General features: G+C 45.4%; 1 protein-coding gene across 7 annotated transcripts in view; it reads left to right on the top strand.

The window, feature by feature from the left end:
• Positions 1-17,355, top strand: part of LOC144125136 (sodium-coupled monocarboxylate transporter 1-like) — a 48,268-nt gene that overhangs the window by 15,894 nt on the left and 15,019 nt on the right. For all 7 annotated transcript variants that reach the window (XR_013313338.1, XM_077658250.1, XM_077658251.1 and 4 more), the window contains exons 2-8: positions 84-573; positions 9,613-9,678; positions 11,327-11,378; positions 12,559-12,626; positions 13,734-13,888; positions 15,203-15,343; positions 16,278-16,407. Coding sequence is in view for 6 of the 7 variants with exons in the window: in XM_077658250.1 (XP_077514376.1) it covers positions 172-573; positions 9,613-9,678; positions 11,327-11,378; positions 12,559-12,626; positions 13,734-13,888; positions 15,203-15,343; positions 16,278-16,407 (1,014 nt within the window). In the remaining variant the exon portion in view is untranslated. The remainder of the gene's footprint in view (positions 1-83; positions 574-9,612; positions 9,679-11,326; positions 11,379-12,558; positions 12,627-13,733; positions 13,889-15,202; positions 15,344-16,277; positions 16,408-17,355) is intronic.

The following is a 17,355-nucleotide window of genomic DNA, read 5'->3' as shown; positions in this document are numbered from 1 at the left end:
CACGGAGATACATAGTCAGGGACACACCGGGTGTCATTACACCAATATCAACTGATGACAACGGCGATTCCGCGTTCACGCAGTTCCTGTTCGGCTGAGTACTACGAAGAGGCAACTCTCCGTCACCGAGCTTATCGTGCCCGCAGTAGTCCCCTGGACACCTCAGTCTGCATGGAGTCTCTGCCGTCGTCGTCGCCACTGCACCTGCAGTTCCCCAGCAGCCAGGAGCTGCTGGCGCGGTTCACGTACTACGACTATGCCGTGTTCGTCTGCATGCTTGCCGTGTCCGGCTCGCTGGGACTGTGGAGCGCATGGCAGGACAGCCGCAGCGACACCCATAGCGGCATCTCCCTGCTGCTCAACGGCGAGCGCCGGTTGCCTCCCGTGCCCGTGGGCGCCTCGCTCATGGCCAGCTTCATCTCGGCCGCCTACTTGCTGGGCAACGCCGCCGAGGTGTACCGCAGCGGGACGCTCTACCTCATGACCTTCGTGTCCTACGTGCTCGCCTTGGCCGTGACAGCGCACCTCTTCATGCCCGTCTTCTACCGACTCGGGGTCATGACGGCTTATGAAGTGAGTGCTCTGTCACAGCCTCTATACGCCCTGCTATCTGATACATTCGCATGCTCGACATCTTTGTCCCGGTGTACTACCTGGCCACCTTAGAGCGGTGGCCAAGTTCTACCCCAGGGTGGCGAACTGCTATGAAGAGGAGGATGGGGACTTGGGCTGGGCGTGTGTAATACTGAGGACAGGTAACTAGTGGTTCCTAAGGGTATTAGCGTGGGTTCTAAAGGTAGCTGGGTTTAATGGAAGAGAGCTTTGTCCCGAAAAAGCCTTTCATCACTATCATCAGCCTGACTACGCCCATTGCAGGGCAAAGACCTCTCCTATATCTCTCCAATTAACCCTGTTTTGTGCCACCTTATCACTGCAAACTTCCTAATCTAATCCGCCCAGCTAATTTTTCCGCCACCCGCTGCTACACTTTCCTTCTCAGAATCCAGTCTTACCCTTAAAGAACATCGGTTATCTTTCCTTCGCGTTAAATGCCCTGCCCATGCCCATTTCTTCTCCTAGATATCGTTCAGAATATCATTCACTCGCGTTTGTTCCCTGACCCATTCGGCTCTTTTCCAGTCTCTTAACGTTGCACCTCTCGTTGTCCTTTCCGTAGCTCGCTGCGTTGTCGTTAACTTGAGCTGAACGCGTTTCGTTAGCTAGCCCGGCGGTACTCTGCTTAACAATGGCTCCCAGAGGAGAACAGGGAATAAGATGCCCTAAGTCACACTTATGTGCTTAAAGGGCGCTTCATATATCGGGCTTGAAAATAGAGGCGTTCTTTTCGAAAGCATGGAACTCAACTAGCACGACTGGCATTAACCAAGAAAATCATAGCTATTTTTACTGCGTATTGAGCTGCGATCGCATTGATGATTGGCTGATTAATTAAGGCTTTGATCACTAGAAGCACCTGAAAAACTGCAGGAGAAGGATGAAAAAATACCTGAGAATGTGCATTTACTCGGAATGTTTTTAGCACCTTCATACAATAGCGCGAAGTGCTGGGGGCGCCGAAGATGGGAGGCGATCCTCCGCGCTGGCAGGGACTACGGCTGTGCCAGCATGGCAGGACCACGCATGGTAGCCGTCAGCTTAAGAGCTTAGGCTAGCCAACGTTCGCCGCCAGACGCTTTTTTTTCTATATAGCAGTTCGTGCGGCAGGAACATTTATTTTCGTGGAATTTTTCTCAATGTTTATTTTTTTAATGCTCTCGGTAAACCTGGCTTTATCAAAACGACACCCTTTCGGGACCTCTAGGAGCGCTAGACAGTTTTACCTCAACAGCTTTCTAGTTGAAACTTTTATTGATTTTAACTTTATTCTGCGATTCAAACTGATCTTTCAATTGACGACTAAAGATAGTTCTAAACGCTCGCCAGACGAGCAGCAGCCCTGCTACTGCAGTATTGTTTTTGCTGAATGTACTACACCTTTTAAAGAGTATAGTTTGAGCAAAAAAAAAGCGCCTGTCTTGTTCCCATTATGCTTTGCGCTAAGAACTATTCCGCCTTGAAAACATGAACCAACTAGCCCTCAAACAAACATGCTGAAAAAAGTTTGAATACCATAGAGCATACTCTGTGTTTCTGTGCATCTGCATCGACAGTGTTCTGTGTGCCGTGCACTGTGCACAGATGCATTGACGAAGCATAGACGCTGCACCATTTATTTCATCGACCACGTACAATCATCCTCATCACTATCTGAGATAAACCTACTCCAGGACAAACACAGGCTTCCAGTGATGACCTTCATCTGATCCTGTTTTGCGCCAGTCGTGGCCATCTAATTCGACAAGAGAATTTTACAAGCATGTCACTCCATCTGGCTGTCTGTCACCAACAGTTCTGTTTTCCTATTGTTGCTGCCCACTCTTTCATTCCAACAGACCGCGAGATGTCGGTACTGCGCATTACATGTCCGACCTTTGCCCATCCATGTGCACTATTAGTCTAATATGTGAGCTACGATTCTGTTTTTATCGCAGCAGGGCGGAATACCTTATTCTGTGTAAGCTTACAAAAAAACTTTTTGCGGGCAGAAATGCCACACAGGAAAATCTGAAACATTCCACAGGAGAGATTGAGACAAACAGCAAAAGCTGCAGTCACTCTGAAACTGAACTCGCGCAATCAAGCCTGACGTTGACGGCGCTTACATATCGTACATAAACACCGACCGTCACAGATGTTCAGGAGCATTGCACATATGCTTCACTTGGTATAGTATTGGTGAATTGAAAAACAAGGAATACTGAAAGGGATTCGGGGCCTTATAGGGCTATAACTGCGTTAATGTCTAGCTGTCACAGTCCTTATGTATTCATGTGCACCCTGAAAGACAGAAATGAGCATAAACCAAGTAAACCGGTGGTGAGCTCTCTCCAGAAGCTGTTTACTGCGTAGAAATTTCCTGTGAAGTGAAATGCCTAGAGGGAATAGCACAGCCTGTGTACTCCCCGGCGGACATAGGGCGTTCAATGGTGTTTTGCTCCTTCCCCGTGTTTAACGTAGCTGCAGCCCGATTGCCTGAAAAAATTCTCCGTCAGCAGTTGAACTCGCTGGCTGTGAATTACGAAATCTCCCCCCCCCACCTTTTTTTTAGGCGCCTGTGTGCTGTGCAATGTCAGTGCACGTTAAAGATACCCAGGTGATCGAAACTATTCCAGGGACCTCCACTAAGGCCCCTCTTTAACTCTTTATTCTCTCAGTCCCTCCTTATCCTTTCCGTTACGGCGAGGTTGAGGTGTCCGCCGAGTTTTGAGACAGATACCGCGTCATTTTGGTTCCCCAAAAACCAATTTTCAATTTTTTTAGAGGCAAGAGGTAAAGTGAAATCATTACTAGGAATGGAATGGCGCTCTGGCATACGTTGGGATGAGGGTAGCGGCAAAAAAAAAATATTTCACCTCATCGAGCGTGCTAAATAAATATAACATTCTCGTACACATCTCTCGCCAAAGGCCGGTGTTGCCAAAACCCAAACTTTTGGAATAAGTATCTGCGAATTGTGCCTGGACAGGCCTGAAGTAGATACTAGTCGTTCACATATCGTGATTTTCACACAGAATTAATTGTGAGGGGTTTGATCGACCTCGTGGCAAACTTTAAACGCAAGCACAATAACCCGGGGGGGGGGGGGGGGGGGGGGGGGGGGCTTGTCTACTAGAATCTTCAGCTACCATATTTCGTCTATCCGCCACAGTGGCCTAGTTGCTATGCCGAGTTGGGCTGCTGTGCCCAAGGTTGTGGCATCGAATCCACGTTGTGGTGGCCTCATTTCGATGGAGGTGAAATGCAAAATCGCCCAGGTGCCGTGCGATGTCGGTGCACGGTAAATAAATCCAGGCAGTCTAAATTTATCCGAAGCGTGCTACTACTGTGTCTCTCAGTCTGCATGACATATCGCTTCGTAGAGAACTGCACTACTGGAGAAAGCACACGCACGGAGGCAGGATAGATCTTGCGTAGATCCACCAAAAAAAAATTCTGGTTTGAAGGCAGACAAGCTGTGAGACAAAAAGGAGTTGCAAAGAAAAAAATCGGTTATCGCGCTCCGTCGTATGTCCGCGATGGAACGTACTGGCGTGTTAATACTGGCGTAGCAAGCATTGTGTTCTGCTTAATGAAAACGCTGCACGAGGTGCGGCCTAGCATGTAGCTTGCGCGCTTACCGACCCAGAAAAACTGCCTTTTCAAGGTGCTTATAATAACACTTATATCGACTAAAATGCATTGCCTGTCGGAAAAGATAAAATCTCCTGAGGTCCTGACTTGAGTACGCGCTTTCCTTTTCTTTATGACAGGCGTTATGTGTAGAATATTCGTATGAGAAGGCAAGATTTCGTTGGAGATAACTTCATTGTTCAGAGTTCTATCACAGCATCCAGTGAGAATCTGCGAAAGTAAACTGGTGCACGTTACAGAGAACAAAAATGAAGCTGCATAGCTGGCAACTATAGGGCCCCGCACGACACCCGTGTTCCTTAGTACAACACATTACGCAAGGAATACATCGATCAATGGCGGCATTTTTTTCTTCGCTTTGGAGAATTTTTTTTTTGCTTCTGCGTAATGAGCCCAGTGGTTAAGCTGAAGTTTAAGCAACATTGAAACCCGGGCATTGCTTTAGAAGTTGTGAAATAAAAAAACCTGTGGTACATAAGGAGCCACAATTCCGGATCCATCGTAGGAATGCCTATGGGTGTGCAACGTGAGAACTAAAATCTTACTTATCTCTAGTGCTTAGAAATTTAGTATTTTAGAATAATTGAATCGGGCCGCCAATAAAGGACGTGTGCCGTTACGGCAATCACCTGATATTCTGTACATCAGTTAAATTCGGACGACACCCCAGATATTTTTTACGATGACACTTGTTATGAGTTACAGTTTGGGCACGCACATAATTTACAGGGGCGTTGATGCGCACAACGAAGGCACTGTTTGAGTCACAGTTACAGTATCACTGACATCCCTTTCCTGAGTAACCGAAAATAGCTGACATGGGTACAACATCGATGGTACGAAGCGAGTAGTTTTAGAGCACAAATTTGTAACCTTGAGAGTTCACGGCGCTTTCTAGCCAAGCAATCCAAGCGCTGTCAAACAAACGAGACCTATCGCATAGAAAGCGCAGCCATTCACGGTCGAGCGGAAACACGCATCCGTCGCACCAGTAAGTCGCAGCTGTGATGTATACGTGTCAGAGAAAAATATAAGTCGATCGTTCGAAGGTTTATTGAACGCCGTTCAGTGCAGCTGTTGCCGCAGCACAACGATGTGATGGACAAGCTATGCGAAGGGCGCGTGTACTACTCGCTTTTTTTTTTGTTCTTTCCTGAGCTTTATACACGGCGCCACACAAAAAGTAGGCCATGTGTTGGAAACAGACTACCGCTACATGTTACGATGCTGGATCCATGGTGGTTTTGCTGGCAGTTGTGCAAGGAGCGACAACTTTACCAAGAGTTTTTTTTGTTTCTTAGAGCATGTCTTCTTCAGGCGGAGGTTCCACGCTTGCGCGGTTACTTGCTCTTACACTGTTAACATGAATTACCGAATAAGAGAGCAAAAAGGTAGCAAGCTGTCCTATAGCGGTTTTTTTTATGGTCAGGGGTATACTGGCTAAGTTTCGAGGTAAACAGAATGCTTACTGTTGGTAACGGAGGCATATTTCCGCCTCAAATCACAGTAACTTGGAGCATTTAGCAAAATAGGGAGAGTTAAACGCGTGGCACCAGTGGTCTTGAGGTTAGCAATTAGAGGAGATTGCAATCTCGGCTAAAATCTTCGTAACTGCGAGAATTTCGCGTGTATTGGAGAGGAAATCTGTTTCCGTTGCCAACCGTAGGTATTCCACATTTTTATTGAAAGAACTCTACCCCACTGCGTGGCCAACCAGCTCTGCTCTAATTAGGGAGTGTGCTTTAGGAAAGCTTACTCCTTTTATACACTGTTTAAAGTAATATGTTCTCATAGCGTATGTTTGCGTGGTGGCTATGGCCTTCCCGCTTATGATAGAAAAACAAGTTTTAGCTCCTTAGAAAGAAACAAAAAATTATTTTAGCTGCTTACAAACAGAAATAATATTGTTTTCCCCCCTGCTTTATAAAGTAATGCTGAAAACAATTTTTCTCTATACCTTGAGCTTGTCACATGACAACCTTTGGGATGAAACTTCGTCAAGTCAAAGCATTTTTTTTTATTTTGAAAGTACAAGGCATTGCATAAAAAAAAAATATTTGGACAGATAGCCCTGCGCCTAGTGAAACGGTTGGGTTATGCGCCACTGAAACGCAACGAATAGAAATATACTTACTTATTCAGTGGCATGCAATGTTAAGTGCAAATATTGTTGGTACGCGTGTAGTGAACAAAATTTGAGTGCTAAAGCAACATTTTTGCTTGACTTGCTTGTGTGCGTGAAGGTTTCTGCAAAAAACTACTGCCCCAAGGAGAGTGCTGCTTTAACAATGTTTACATAAAATGTTAGTATTGGCATATGCTGAGTGGTTTTTGGCTGCAGTGGATAGTTATATAGAACTAGCGCTCTGAAAAAGACAAAAATTGACAAAGATGACGCATATCAGAGACTGAGTAGAACCCGGTCGAATCGACTCAACGTGAGCATATTTGGCCCATTTGTAGCTCGTGCATATTTTGACAAGTAAGCAAAGCTTCTCTGAGCTACATTCTGCAGTTCTTTAGTTTTCATTGTTCAAAGTTACCCGTCATCACCAAAAAGTTACCCACGGGAATCTGGCCAAAAAGTGCCCAGAAAGCAAATACATTTTTTTCTTTCTAAGGAATTAAAACTTTTTTTCTATAGTAAGAGGGACAGAAAGACAGAGAGCCAGAGATAGAGGAACCTTCTAATGAAAAGCAGAGAATTCATCCGGCTTTAAAAAATCGCTGATATACTACTCTGTGGGGGGGGGGGGGGGGTGGGGGGGGGGGCAGAATGGAACTGGGGTAAGAAAGATGGAAAGAGAGAGGTGCAGAAAAGGGGGAAAGTATAAAAAGAAACAAAAAATAAAAAATAACGAGGGCCCCCAACGACCGCGCAAACATTGTGGAAAATGGTTTGGTTTATGGGGGTTTAACGTCCCAAAGCGACTCAGGCTATGAGGGACGCCGTAGTGAAGGGCTCTGGAAATTTCGACCACCTGGGCTTCTTTAACGTGCACTGAAATCACACAGTACACGGGCCCTCTAGAATTTCGCCTTCATCGAAATTCAACTACCGCGGCCGGGATCGAACCCGCGTCTTTCGGGTCAGCAGCCGAGCGCCATAACCAGTGAGTTCACCGCGAGGGTTATTGTGGAAAATGGGGAGTGGATTTAAGTACTCAACCTCCGCCTGAAGTATGCGCATTTTTTTTTCCTTTCGAACAAATGTTACGCTTATAAAATACTTCTTTTTATTCGGCCGCGTCAATATAATGAAAAGGTACGACATGCATACCGTATATCGCGACAGGATGCTTCAGGGTCGATTTGCTAAAATTTAAAGCGTTTTGAATGCGTGAGGTGTTTCAAGGTGATTAAAAATTCTCAGCAGGGCTGTTCGTATAAAGCTGTAGCGTCATTGTGAGAGCTTTATCTCGCTCTGATTATCATGCATGAAATCCGCAATGCATGCGACAGGTGCACTTTTTTGAGAGCTATTATAACTACTCTTGTTGTTTTGTTGCACGAAAGGCACACTTTCTAGTGTTATTATGACGTTGTATTTGTGCCATCAATAAAGCGCAAGAAAACATTCCTCTTCGGGTCTTCTCGGAACGTATCGCATTTGGCGGAACTCAATTACTGGTCATTGTGAACGCAGATGCAGTTGCTACAGGCGCGTGTTAAGGAACGCAAAACCCGTACACCATCCGGATGATTTCTCGCACATTGTTCAAAGCGCCGAGATAAAGTACGCAAGAAGAATATCTTTTTAGAAAGTGAGCTTAGAGTTTCCTTCTTTTGCTCACAAGTTTATCGATGGTTATTTATTAATTTAGGCAGACTTAGCAGGTTAATATGAAGTTAAAGATTTACTCTTTTGGGACTAGCAGTGGGTGAACACCGCTGCTTCAGTTGTGCCACCCCACCATGAAACACCTTCATACTTTCACGCCTTGCATTACGTGGGACTGGTGGCATACAGGCATGTCGAAAGAAGCGGATTGAATGCAGAGACTTTACGCTGAGAGGTTCGGAATTTGCAGAAACGTACTATGAGCTCTTTGCTCGGAACCTGCCTCTCCCACCCCCCCCCCCCTCCCCATCTACAGATGTCTGTCCCCTGGAAGTTCGCCCGTTCTGAACAAACCTCTGCTAGGTTGCAACAGTCTGCTTAGCAGACAGTGGCAATGTAGCTAAATGGAAGTTTTGCACTGAAGAAGATCATCAAACTGCCTCAGGTTAAATTTTATGGGACAGAAAAGACGCGGCAGATTTCGGAAATGCTTAAATGCCTACGTGAAAGTCATAGATTGCTCAGAGACGCTACCGGTTTATTTGTACTCGAAGCCATGCGTACGGAGCAGTCGAAACCGTTTGTTGATCTTGTATCAAGAACGCCAATTCCGTTAAAATTCAGAAAACACATTAAAAGTGTAACGAAATGCTGTGAATGAAAAATAATCAATACCAAGGACCATAATGGCGGTCAACTTGCAACAGATCAGTGGAATGGTGAAGCACGAAGGTGACAAATGCTTTAGAAAATTTTCGCCAAAGATTACTGTTTGGGTAGTGGGCTAATACAGGTATAATGTTACGTGCCGGCAAGCCGATGAATACAGTACGACATGACAAATGGCTATGGCTTGATTTAATGACGGACGACCGGGCAGGAGTTGTTGTTGCCTTGGTGACATGGCACATGCGATGCCGCCTGCGTCACTGTTCACTTCGTCGTCTTCTAGTCTGTGACACGACCGGGGACACGACACGACAATATTCCCACATTCTGTGCATGCAGTGAGGGAAAAAGTTTTAAAAAAATGTAGCCGAAGTTACGGAATTCGCGTTGTGTTTCCTGCAAGAAACATGCCAGAATAGTTTATGTACTCTGAATCAGTTATGTTTTATTCTCATTGAAAGTCAACAGAGCTTGCTCCATCATTAGCAATGAAAGCTTTTTGTTTTTGGTTTATGTTAGCAACAACTAAGAAAATTTAATTAAGAGCCTGACATTTATCGATGTGTTTCAGTTTCCATTGTAGAACCATGCACTGACGCGGCTAAGTAACGCGTAAGATCGCAGGGCTGAGCGAATCATACTGCGGCAGGCCGGTAGTGAAACTAGTATTGAACGTCCAAAAATCAAGTAAAATGAATACTTTGGCAGATCAGTCAGATGTCAGGTATGTGCCTGATTTGTGGACCATATTCAGCATTTAGGTGGAGCAATTGCAGGCATAATCCGCAAGGCTAACCCCCACCAGCAGCCGCAACAACCTCAACCTCTCAATACCTTGGCAAACGTAGCTGTTGAACAGTTCTATTCGTAGTGGACAATCATGAAGTCTTCCGATTGATTTCTCTTTGCAGTACCTGGAAATGCGCTTCAATAGAACCGTACGAATAGCTGCCGTCATCCTCTACATGCTTGAAATGGTAAGTCATAGTCAAGGCACATTTGTCAGTTGATCTCATAATGTGTTGCCGAAGAAAGCTGCCAGGTTGTGCCGCTCGCATTTTGTTCGATTAATGCAAGAGCAACCACTACGAACTAAGATGGCACTTGGCATTCTCATGAACTCGTCCCAGTGCTCATAAATGTAAATATCTCAGCGCGATGCGGTTTCACACAGGCATTTGTAAGTCATTAAAGTGTAGACAAAAATGCAATGGCGTGGTCTTCTTTTATGGGTTATAACGAGAAACCAGATCTCTAGACAACGTCTTAATGTTCACTGGGAGAGTGAGGATGTTTGCCGACGTTGCCAAAAGCAACTAAGCAACTGAGGTTGTTTATTAGCTGTGTAGCGGAGCGCTTATGACATCCACTTAAAGGGACACTGAGGAGACATTGAAGTTGGCTTGTATCGATAGAATACCAGCTCCCTGATAAAAAAAACGCCACTCTTACTGCAACCAAAGCTCTTGTAAGGTAGAAAATAGCAAGAACCAAAATATAGGTATCGCCACCACAGGCCAATCTCGCAAGTACAAGCGTGATGACGTCATAGGACAAGAGACGCCACCTTGGAGGAATTTTCCTCCCTCCATGGTTCCACGAATCTCTGAGGCTGACGAAGGATGGTTGCGCGGTTCAATATTGAAGTAAGTTTTGTTCGTAGCGCGGGAATCGAAGCGCGCGAATCGGGAATCGGAGTGCGGGAAAAACATTTTCAACTCAGAATCCGAATTTCTTTGAAATAAATGCATCTCTCGCTCCCGGACAAGCGGCAACAAAGCCATGAAATGTCGAACAATCAGATTTTGCTAACAAAAAAAAAATTGATAGAGTTCTCCTCACTGTCCATTTAAGCTATAATTCTGGGTAAGGTAAAAAAAAACCTTTTCCTCACCTTTTGAGATATTCTTGTCTTTACAGGTGCCGTAACGGCTTCACTACACGTCTGGTTACTTTTGGCAAATATGGTACCTATATAGAAGCTAACAAGGTTAACAAGAGCTGAGACAGCAGCTTTTTCATACTTGCGCTCGCTGGCTGCACGTTCTGGCTGCTGTATACAGGTAGACAGCACCAGTGGCAGAAACTGAAGTAAAGATGCACATAAGCGGTGATAACTGCCCCCTATATACAAAAAGCCGAGTCCAAGTTATGTAGACCAACCACCTATAATTCTGCAAGCATCGATTCAAGCAGGTCTCACTGGCGACGAGCAGGTGATTGATATCTAAGATGCGGAAACAGCCGTGCTAGCATTCTAACCTCCCTTCCGGCGCTATAGCAACCTGTCTTAGCGTAAAAGTGAAAAAGGCTCGGTCAGTGATGAGCGCAGATCTTAAAACTTTGCCTGCAGCTACTTCAACATAGTCACTCACTGCTGCAGTCATTATCATTGGTGCGCAATCTATGAATTCCAATTTCCCTGTGTAACAAGCGTGACTTGTTTGCCCCGTGCTAAGTCATAACGGGCAATCGAGTCGAAGAAAAAAGCACAAATAATACTGGAGATTTTTTCCCCATGCCAGTGCGGCCCTGTTTCGGCTCAAAACAGTCACAACGACAATGCGCATACCTGCAACGTGGTAGACTGCATCAAGTCATTGACTGATATCTTTCATGTTTCAGACAGTTTACATCGCTATATCACTGTACGCTCCAGCACTGGCGCTCTCGCAATGTGAGTACCGGATCTGTGACCTTACGCATTTGCGGGCAACCTGTTGCGGTTTTTATTGCGTTTGTCAATGTGCTCTTATATGTTTAGTTTTTGGGACTGAGCAATTTTACGCAGGAATCGGGACATATATAGGTTAAAATGCAGTTGGGGGCTAGCTCGCTGCAAGCGCCAGCTTGCCTTCCCAGCACTCTGAAATAACGAAGCAGCGCGCGCCTATAAACTGAATATTTCTGCCACACGTGCATGAGGCTATCTCCGAGTAAATGTCACAGCTTTCCGGTCATGCTCGCCGTGAAATTGCGCTTAGGTCACGAGTTTCGCACATGATGAAAGCACGTGGGCCTGTCCGAGTGTGTAGTTCCACAATGGCTGTGGTCCGGAATTCTATGGCTCGCAAACAGAATTATCTCGGTTTACGTCATCGGCACATGATTGATTGGCCTGGCATAGGTGAGGCACGTGCGGGAAGGACTGTTCTGATAGTGATAAAGAAAGAGGGAAACATACCAGGAGGAAAATATGGTCTTTTTTACCTACCAGGCAAAGTCCTCGACTTGACGTTGGTTGCAAACAGGGAGAGGTGCATTGTCTTACATTATGTTCCAGTCATACACTCCCATTACGGCTGCTTGAAACCTTCATAGTTTATAAAATAGAGTTAAACGACCCTCCCATACAAAAACGTCCTATGGTCGTCTGTGGAAAAAGCTATCTATGTCCGTCTATGGCCTTTTGTGAACGTCTATAAGCACACACAGAGGTGCTTATTGCCAGCTATAGAGAGAAATCTATGCCAGCTAAAGCTATAGCTTCGGAACCATACAACTGTCTTAAGCTCTCTATAGAAAAATATATCAGCCTGTATATACAGCTATAGACAGAAATATGAAAGGTCTGTAGCTACTTGGGCCAAAATCCTATAGCCGCCCATAGGACATTTTTGTATGGGCTACGCCGGCCAGCTTTCTAAAATTGGCCGCTGGAGGCTCTTCTGCTTTCGAAGAACGTCGCAAGTATAGTATTAGTTTCGATAATTCGACTCTGAACAGGCACAGACATAGCCGTTATACAACGAAGTACACGTCAAAGTTGAAGAGAAAAGCTACTTGTTAATCAGTATGCCGCAGAAAGTTACACAGAGCAGTACGTTGTAACGCTTGCCCGTATCTGCATCTTACAGTGACTGGAATGACATTGTGGTCAGCCGTCGTCGCTATCGGACTTGTCTGTACTGCTTACACCAGCATCGTACGTTCGTTTTTTATACTCCTTTTTTTTAGAAGGCAGTTCCGCTTATCACGGTTAAATCAATGCGACCTTGATCTGTTTCTCTTAGCACTCTTCCATTGTTCATGAAAGGTGTTCATGCAAGCTTAAGCACAGCCAATAGAGGCAGCAGGGATTTGTTTTATTATCACAGACAGAAATAGAGGACTCGAGGGAGAAAGCGATTCGACTATAATCTACAAATTCCGCGTCGTATAAGTTGATATCTGGCAGTTTACATAACAAATAACTGCTAACGGCGCGCTCACGTGTAATGCATCACTAATAATTCAAGTTGGAGCTCGATTACTTTCGCAGTAACTTAACTGGAGCCCGAAAGTACCTTAGGCTAACTCAGCACCAGTCGCCAATTTAGTCAAGGGATCCCACGAATCGCGTGACATATAAGCTCGTCACAGTCAATTTGTTCTTTCATTTTCTGAAAGTATGCATCTGTTGCTTTTGTTTCATAATAAATTCACAACTTGGTTTGCCATGTTTATTCCAGCGAAAACTTAATGTGCCGTTGGCTTTAACTAAACTCGTTCCTCCAGTGTAACACTTAAAAGCGAATTCGTTTCGGAGCTAACCTGCCTATCATCACGCGTCGACCATAACCTAATTTGCGGGGCGATGCCATGTTTTTTTTTTACGTGTTTGTGTGTTTTTCTTCGTTTTTTGTTTTCAAATATTTTCCTTTTTTCTCTGCGAATAACGGTATCCTCGCCTTTTTAGCTTCTCTTGGCTCTTAAGGATAAATAAACAAGTAAACAAATAAAGAACCTGTGAACAGCCCCGCAAGAAATTTCTGTGCATGTCTGGTTTGTGTATTTTTTATCATTTACTCACATGAGTCAATATTGTGTGCCAGGCGCGTACCCAAGAAATAGCAGTCAACATTCAAGCACGCTTTTCTAGTACGATAGGTACGATGCTGTTGCTTGTGTAAGGGCAACAGCGGTGTATAATTATTTTGAAGTTAATGTTAGTTTTTAGGTTGAGAGCTTTGAACCTATTAGGTACCATTGAATTGGACGATGCCTTATGTATCCCCGTGGTGCTCAGATGTGTGTGCGTGGCGCCTCACAGGGCGGCATCAAGGCAGTCGTGCTGACGGACACTTTCCAGGCCGTGGTGACGATAGTGGCCATGGTGGTCGTGGTGGCGCTGGGGGTGCACCAGATGGGAGGAATGCAGGCCGTCTGGCAGACCTCACTCAGTGGTGGACACATACAGTTCAACGTGTGAGCTCTTGCGACCAAGTCTTTATCCTTGTGCGATACATGCGCCAGCAAGCGAATTGTCTCTGACTGTCTTCCCCACATGTCTGGTCCTCGTAATCTTGTAGCAAAAATTTCAACCATATAAATATATCTTCTAGGCATTTTTTGCTGCGTTTTGCCATCAAGCAAATTGTTGCTTGTGCCATCGTCCGCCTATTTATGAACGCTGTGGTTTTTAGCGCCTTGCATAGAATATACGAACCACCTGAAGCATGAAATCTAACCACCGCCACCGCTCTTGTTCGTCAAATTCTTCCAGAGAAAGAATTGTCAAAAAAAAAAACAATTAAACAAGCACAGTTGTGCGTGTTTATAAAGCTGATATAGTATTTTATTTTAATTCAACACCTATTCTTGCATGCTCAGTGAGTCTTGGACCAGGCACAAAGGGGTGAAGTATACAGAATGTGCTTCTGAGTTCGAAGTGCACCGATGTTGACGTGGAATTTAGCAGGCGCACTGTGCCTGCGTCTCAACACTTTACGGCCATTTATGTGCACAAAAATACCACACCACTGAATTTTCAGTATATAAGCAGCCGATGTAATCAGACCAGGGTAGTGTCCTGTTCAGTTCTCACGCAACTAGCTACACACTAGGCTCATGTCCTTGCCTTATTTGCGGGCGTGCATATTTAACCCTGATTCCTGTGCAGTCAAGCGAACGTTCAGGATATAGATGCGAGTTGTACAAATTTTGCACGTAGTCACCAGCCCCTTGGAACGATGTACTGATGAGCTCCGCGGTAGTCTCAAACGAAGTCCAGCTTTCTTGTGTAGAATACTCTAATCTACTGCTGTGAACATAATCATGGGAATGATCTTATCATCAGATGGGCACCAAAATCTTGATTTCAAGGTTTGTCCTGCTCGCAGCGGATAGGTATACGACTGCCATAGAAAACGAATGGGGTGTGTTTGGACAACAATTATGAGTCGAGTGCGGAATACTGTAACATACTGTTGGGAACATATTGATGGAAACGTTTTATCTTCCTATTTGTCGCGAAATACTGTTTGAAGTTTGTCCTCCGCTCCCACCGAGTAGTTATGGCTGCCATAAAAAACCAATGAGGTGCGTTTTTGACAATGAATGACAGAAAACTACAAGCGTCCTGAGGACATACCTGTGGATATATTGATTTTTGTGGCGCATTCTTACGATGCGTAGAAAATTTACACTTCTCTTCGAAAAAATGTACTTGTCCAGAATTTTTTCGATTTGATGGCAGTTAAGGAATGTGAATGTTGATTTTTAGTTAAAACAAATGCGCAGCATCGACCCGAATCCGACGATTCACTACACCGTGTGGGGATTGGCCATCGGAGCTTTCTTTTCCAACGCCGCCAGCTACGCCACCAACCACATGATGGTGCTTCGCTACCTGACGGTTCCCACGCTGAGCCAAGCCAAGTTGTGAGTACTCTCAGCATTTCCTGAGCACCGCAACGGCAGCTCCGATAAGCGGTTTCCGACCTGGCGAATAATACAGCAAACGACCGAGAGGGATTCATGTTACGGCTTTTGAAAATATAAGGGGAGTAATTACTGATTAGCGTCCACCCAAGCGTGGCCGTGGCTGCTCTTAATTACCCCAATTGCAAATCTGCTCCATCTTGGAGGATTTTTTAAAAACGAACGAACTTTTGAGAATATTTGCATAATAAAAAATACTGGAAGTCTTACGATGACAAGAAAAGAAACTGATTGCGAAGGAGGAACCGCGTAAAATAAACTTAAGCCGGCGCAGACCTCCTTGAGCCATTCGGATGTAAAAGATGTGTCATGCGGCCGTGGCATATGTACAAATGACTAACCGACGTAAATGAGAAGCTTACTGAAAAAAGATTTTAATACTAGAAATAATTAGGTGCTTGCTCATTGCTTCAAGCCCAACCAGTGCAAGTGTACGCGTCCTCAACCACCTGCACAACTTACCAAATCGCATAGTGTAAGCTACTTATCAACAGCAATGTTCGCTTTGCGTGCTTTGGTTAAAGGTTACTGAGCTAAAAGGCACAAATGAAAGGAAATAGGTTTACAGTGAACGCAGCTATACCACTTCCTATCCATCCTCTGCGTTTTCATGCGCTGAACATTGAACCCAACATGCACCAACTAGCCTCCTAAATTGTTATAGCTTTGTGTATACCCAGCATCGAGGAGCATTGCATTGCATGGGGTTATGAGTACGCACATGTCGAATCCGCACAGCGCTGTCGGTTTTCTTATCACGTTAAACACGCTGATTTTCCTGTGGCTATTCTCGTTCGGGACCACACGTCCATTGAAGAAACGTTTCACTGTGCCTTCTTTAATTTCCTTGTCTCTCATATTCCCTTTCCGGCAGTGTGGTGTGGTTCAACTTTCCTTTGCTGTGCACCGTACTCTCTCTGAGCTGCCTCGCGGGTCTCCTCGTCTACGTAAAGTACGCCAGCTGCGACCCCGTGGCCGCTCACCAAATTTCCACCGAAGACCAGGTTAGCCCATCGTCCCAGACTGTTTCCTTAATAGGGCGGAATTGAATACGGAAACTACTCGCAGGCAAGTATCGGACGGGCGTGTGAATGTACAGGCTCTTTCATACTTCAAGGGAAACTGGGAACGCGTGGCTGCCGTGCTTCGAGTAACGCTGCACGCGAGAGGCAGCGAGAATTGGTGCCACAATGCGCATGCGCGGAGAGAGCAGCCGGCCGTGCTTGTGTTGCGTATGCGTCATTGCAGTCGATTCTTCCCCGCTGTCGGAGGCAGCGCTTCGCGAAGCGCGGCGGCCACGCGTTCCCAATTTCCCTCTAAGTGCGGAACAACCTGTACAGTGCCTGTAAAAACTTTATAGGCCACTTCGCTCGTGACGGATCTAGCCACCGAGCCGTGCAATGAAGCTTCTTTCTGTGCCCAAGGTTGTAAACAGACATTGCTCGCGAGTTAAGCAGCATTGTATTCCTAGCCTCTTTCAAGGCATACGCACAGAGACCAGTAGCAGCAGTGCAGCACTACCTTTGTTTTGCCGGGTCGGGAAACGATCTGTGCATACCTTGAAAGCGTAGCTTGGTGGCCAAGAAATCGTACTGTTGGCTCAGGGAACTCTCAGAAAAACGTCCTCAGGAAGGCGAATATGAGAAGGAAATCAAATACATTTGTAGTTGCTATCAGGCAACTACAAATACAGGCTTGTCGGTTGCTACAGGCCGTAGGTTTTATGTAAGCACGGCGTAGGTGCCCCTTTTTTCGGAGTGCTCACATATGGACACCGTACCTTCGCTGTACTGTTGAGTGGGGTACAGCTAGGCTCTTTATCCTAGTTTAAGGAGAACGGTCACATTCTGCACAGTGTGTGTGGCTCATGTGCGATATGTGCGACAACATAATTGGTTTTGGGGGAAAGGAAATTGCGCAGTATCTGTCTCATATATCGTTGGACACCTGAA

The sequence above is a fragment of the Amblyomma americanum genome, chromosome 3, assembly GCF_052857255.1.
Source record: "Amblyomma americanum isolate KBUSLIRL-KWMA chromosome 3, ASM5285725v1, whole genome shotgun sequence".
NCBI lineage: Eukaryota > Metazoa > Arthropoda > Arachnida > Ixodida > Ixodidae > Amblyomma > Amblyomma americanum.
The sequence above is the reverse complement of the archived record's forward strand: the minus strand, read 5'-3'. Positions and strand labels throughout refer to the sequence as shown.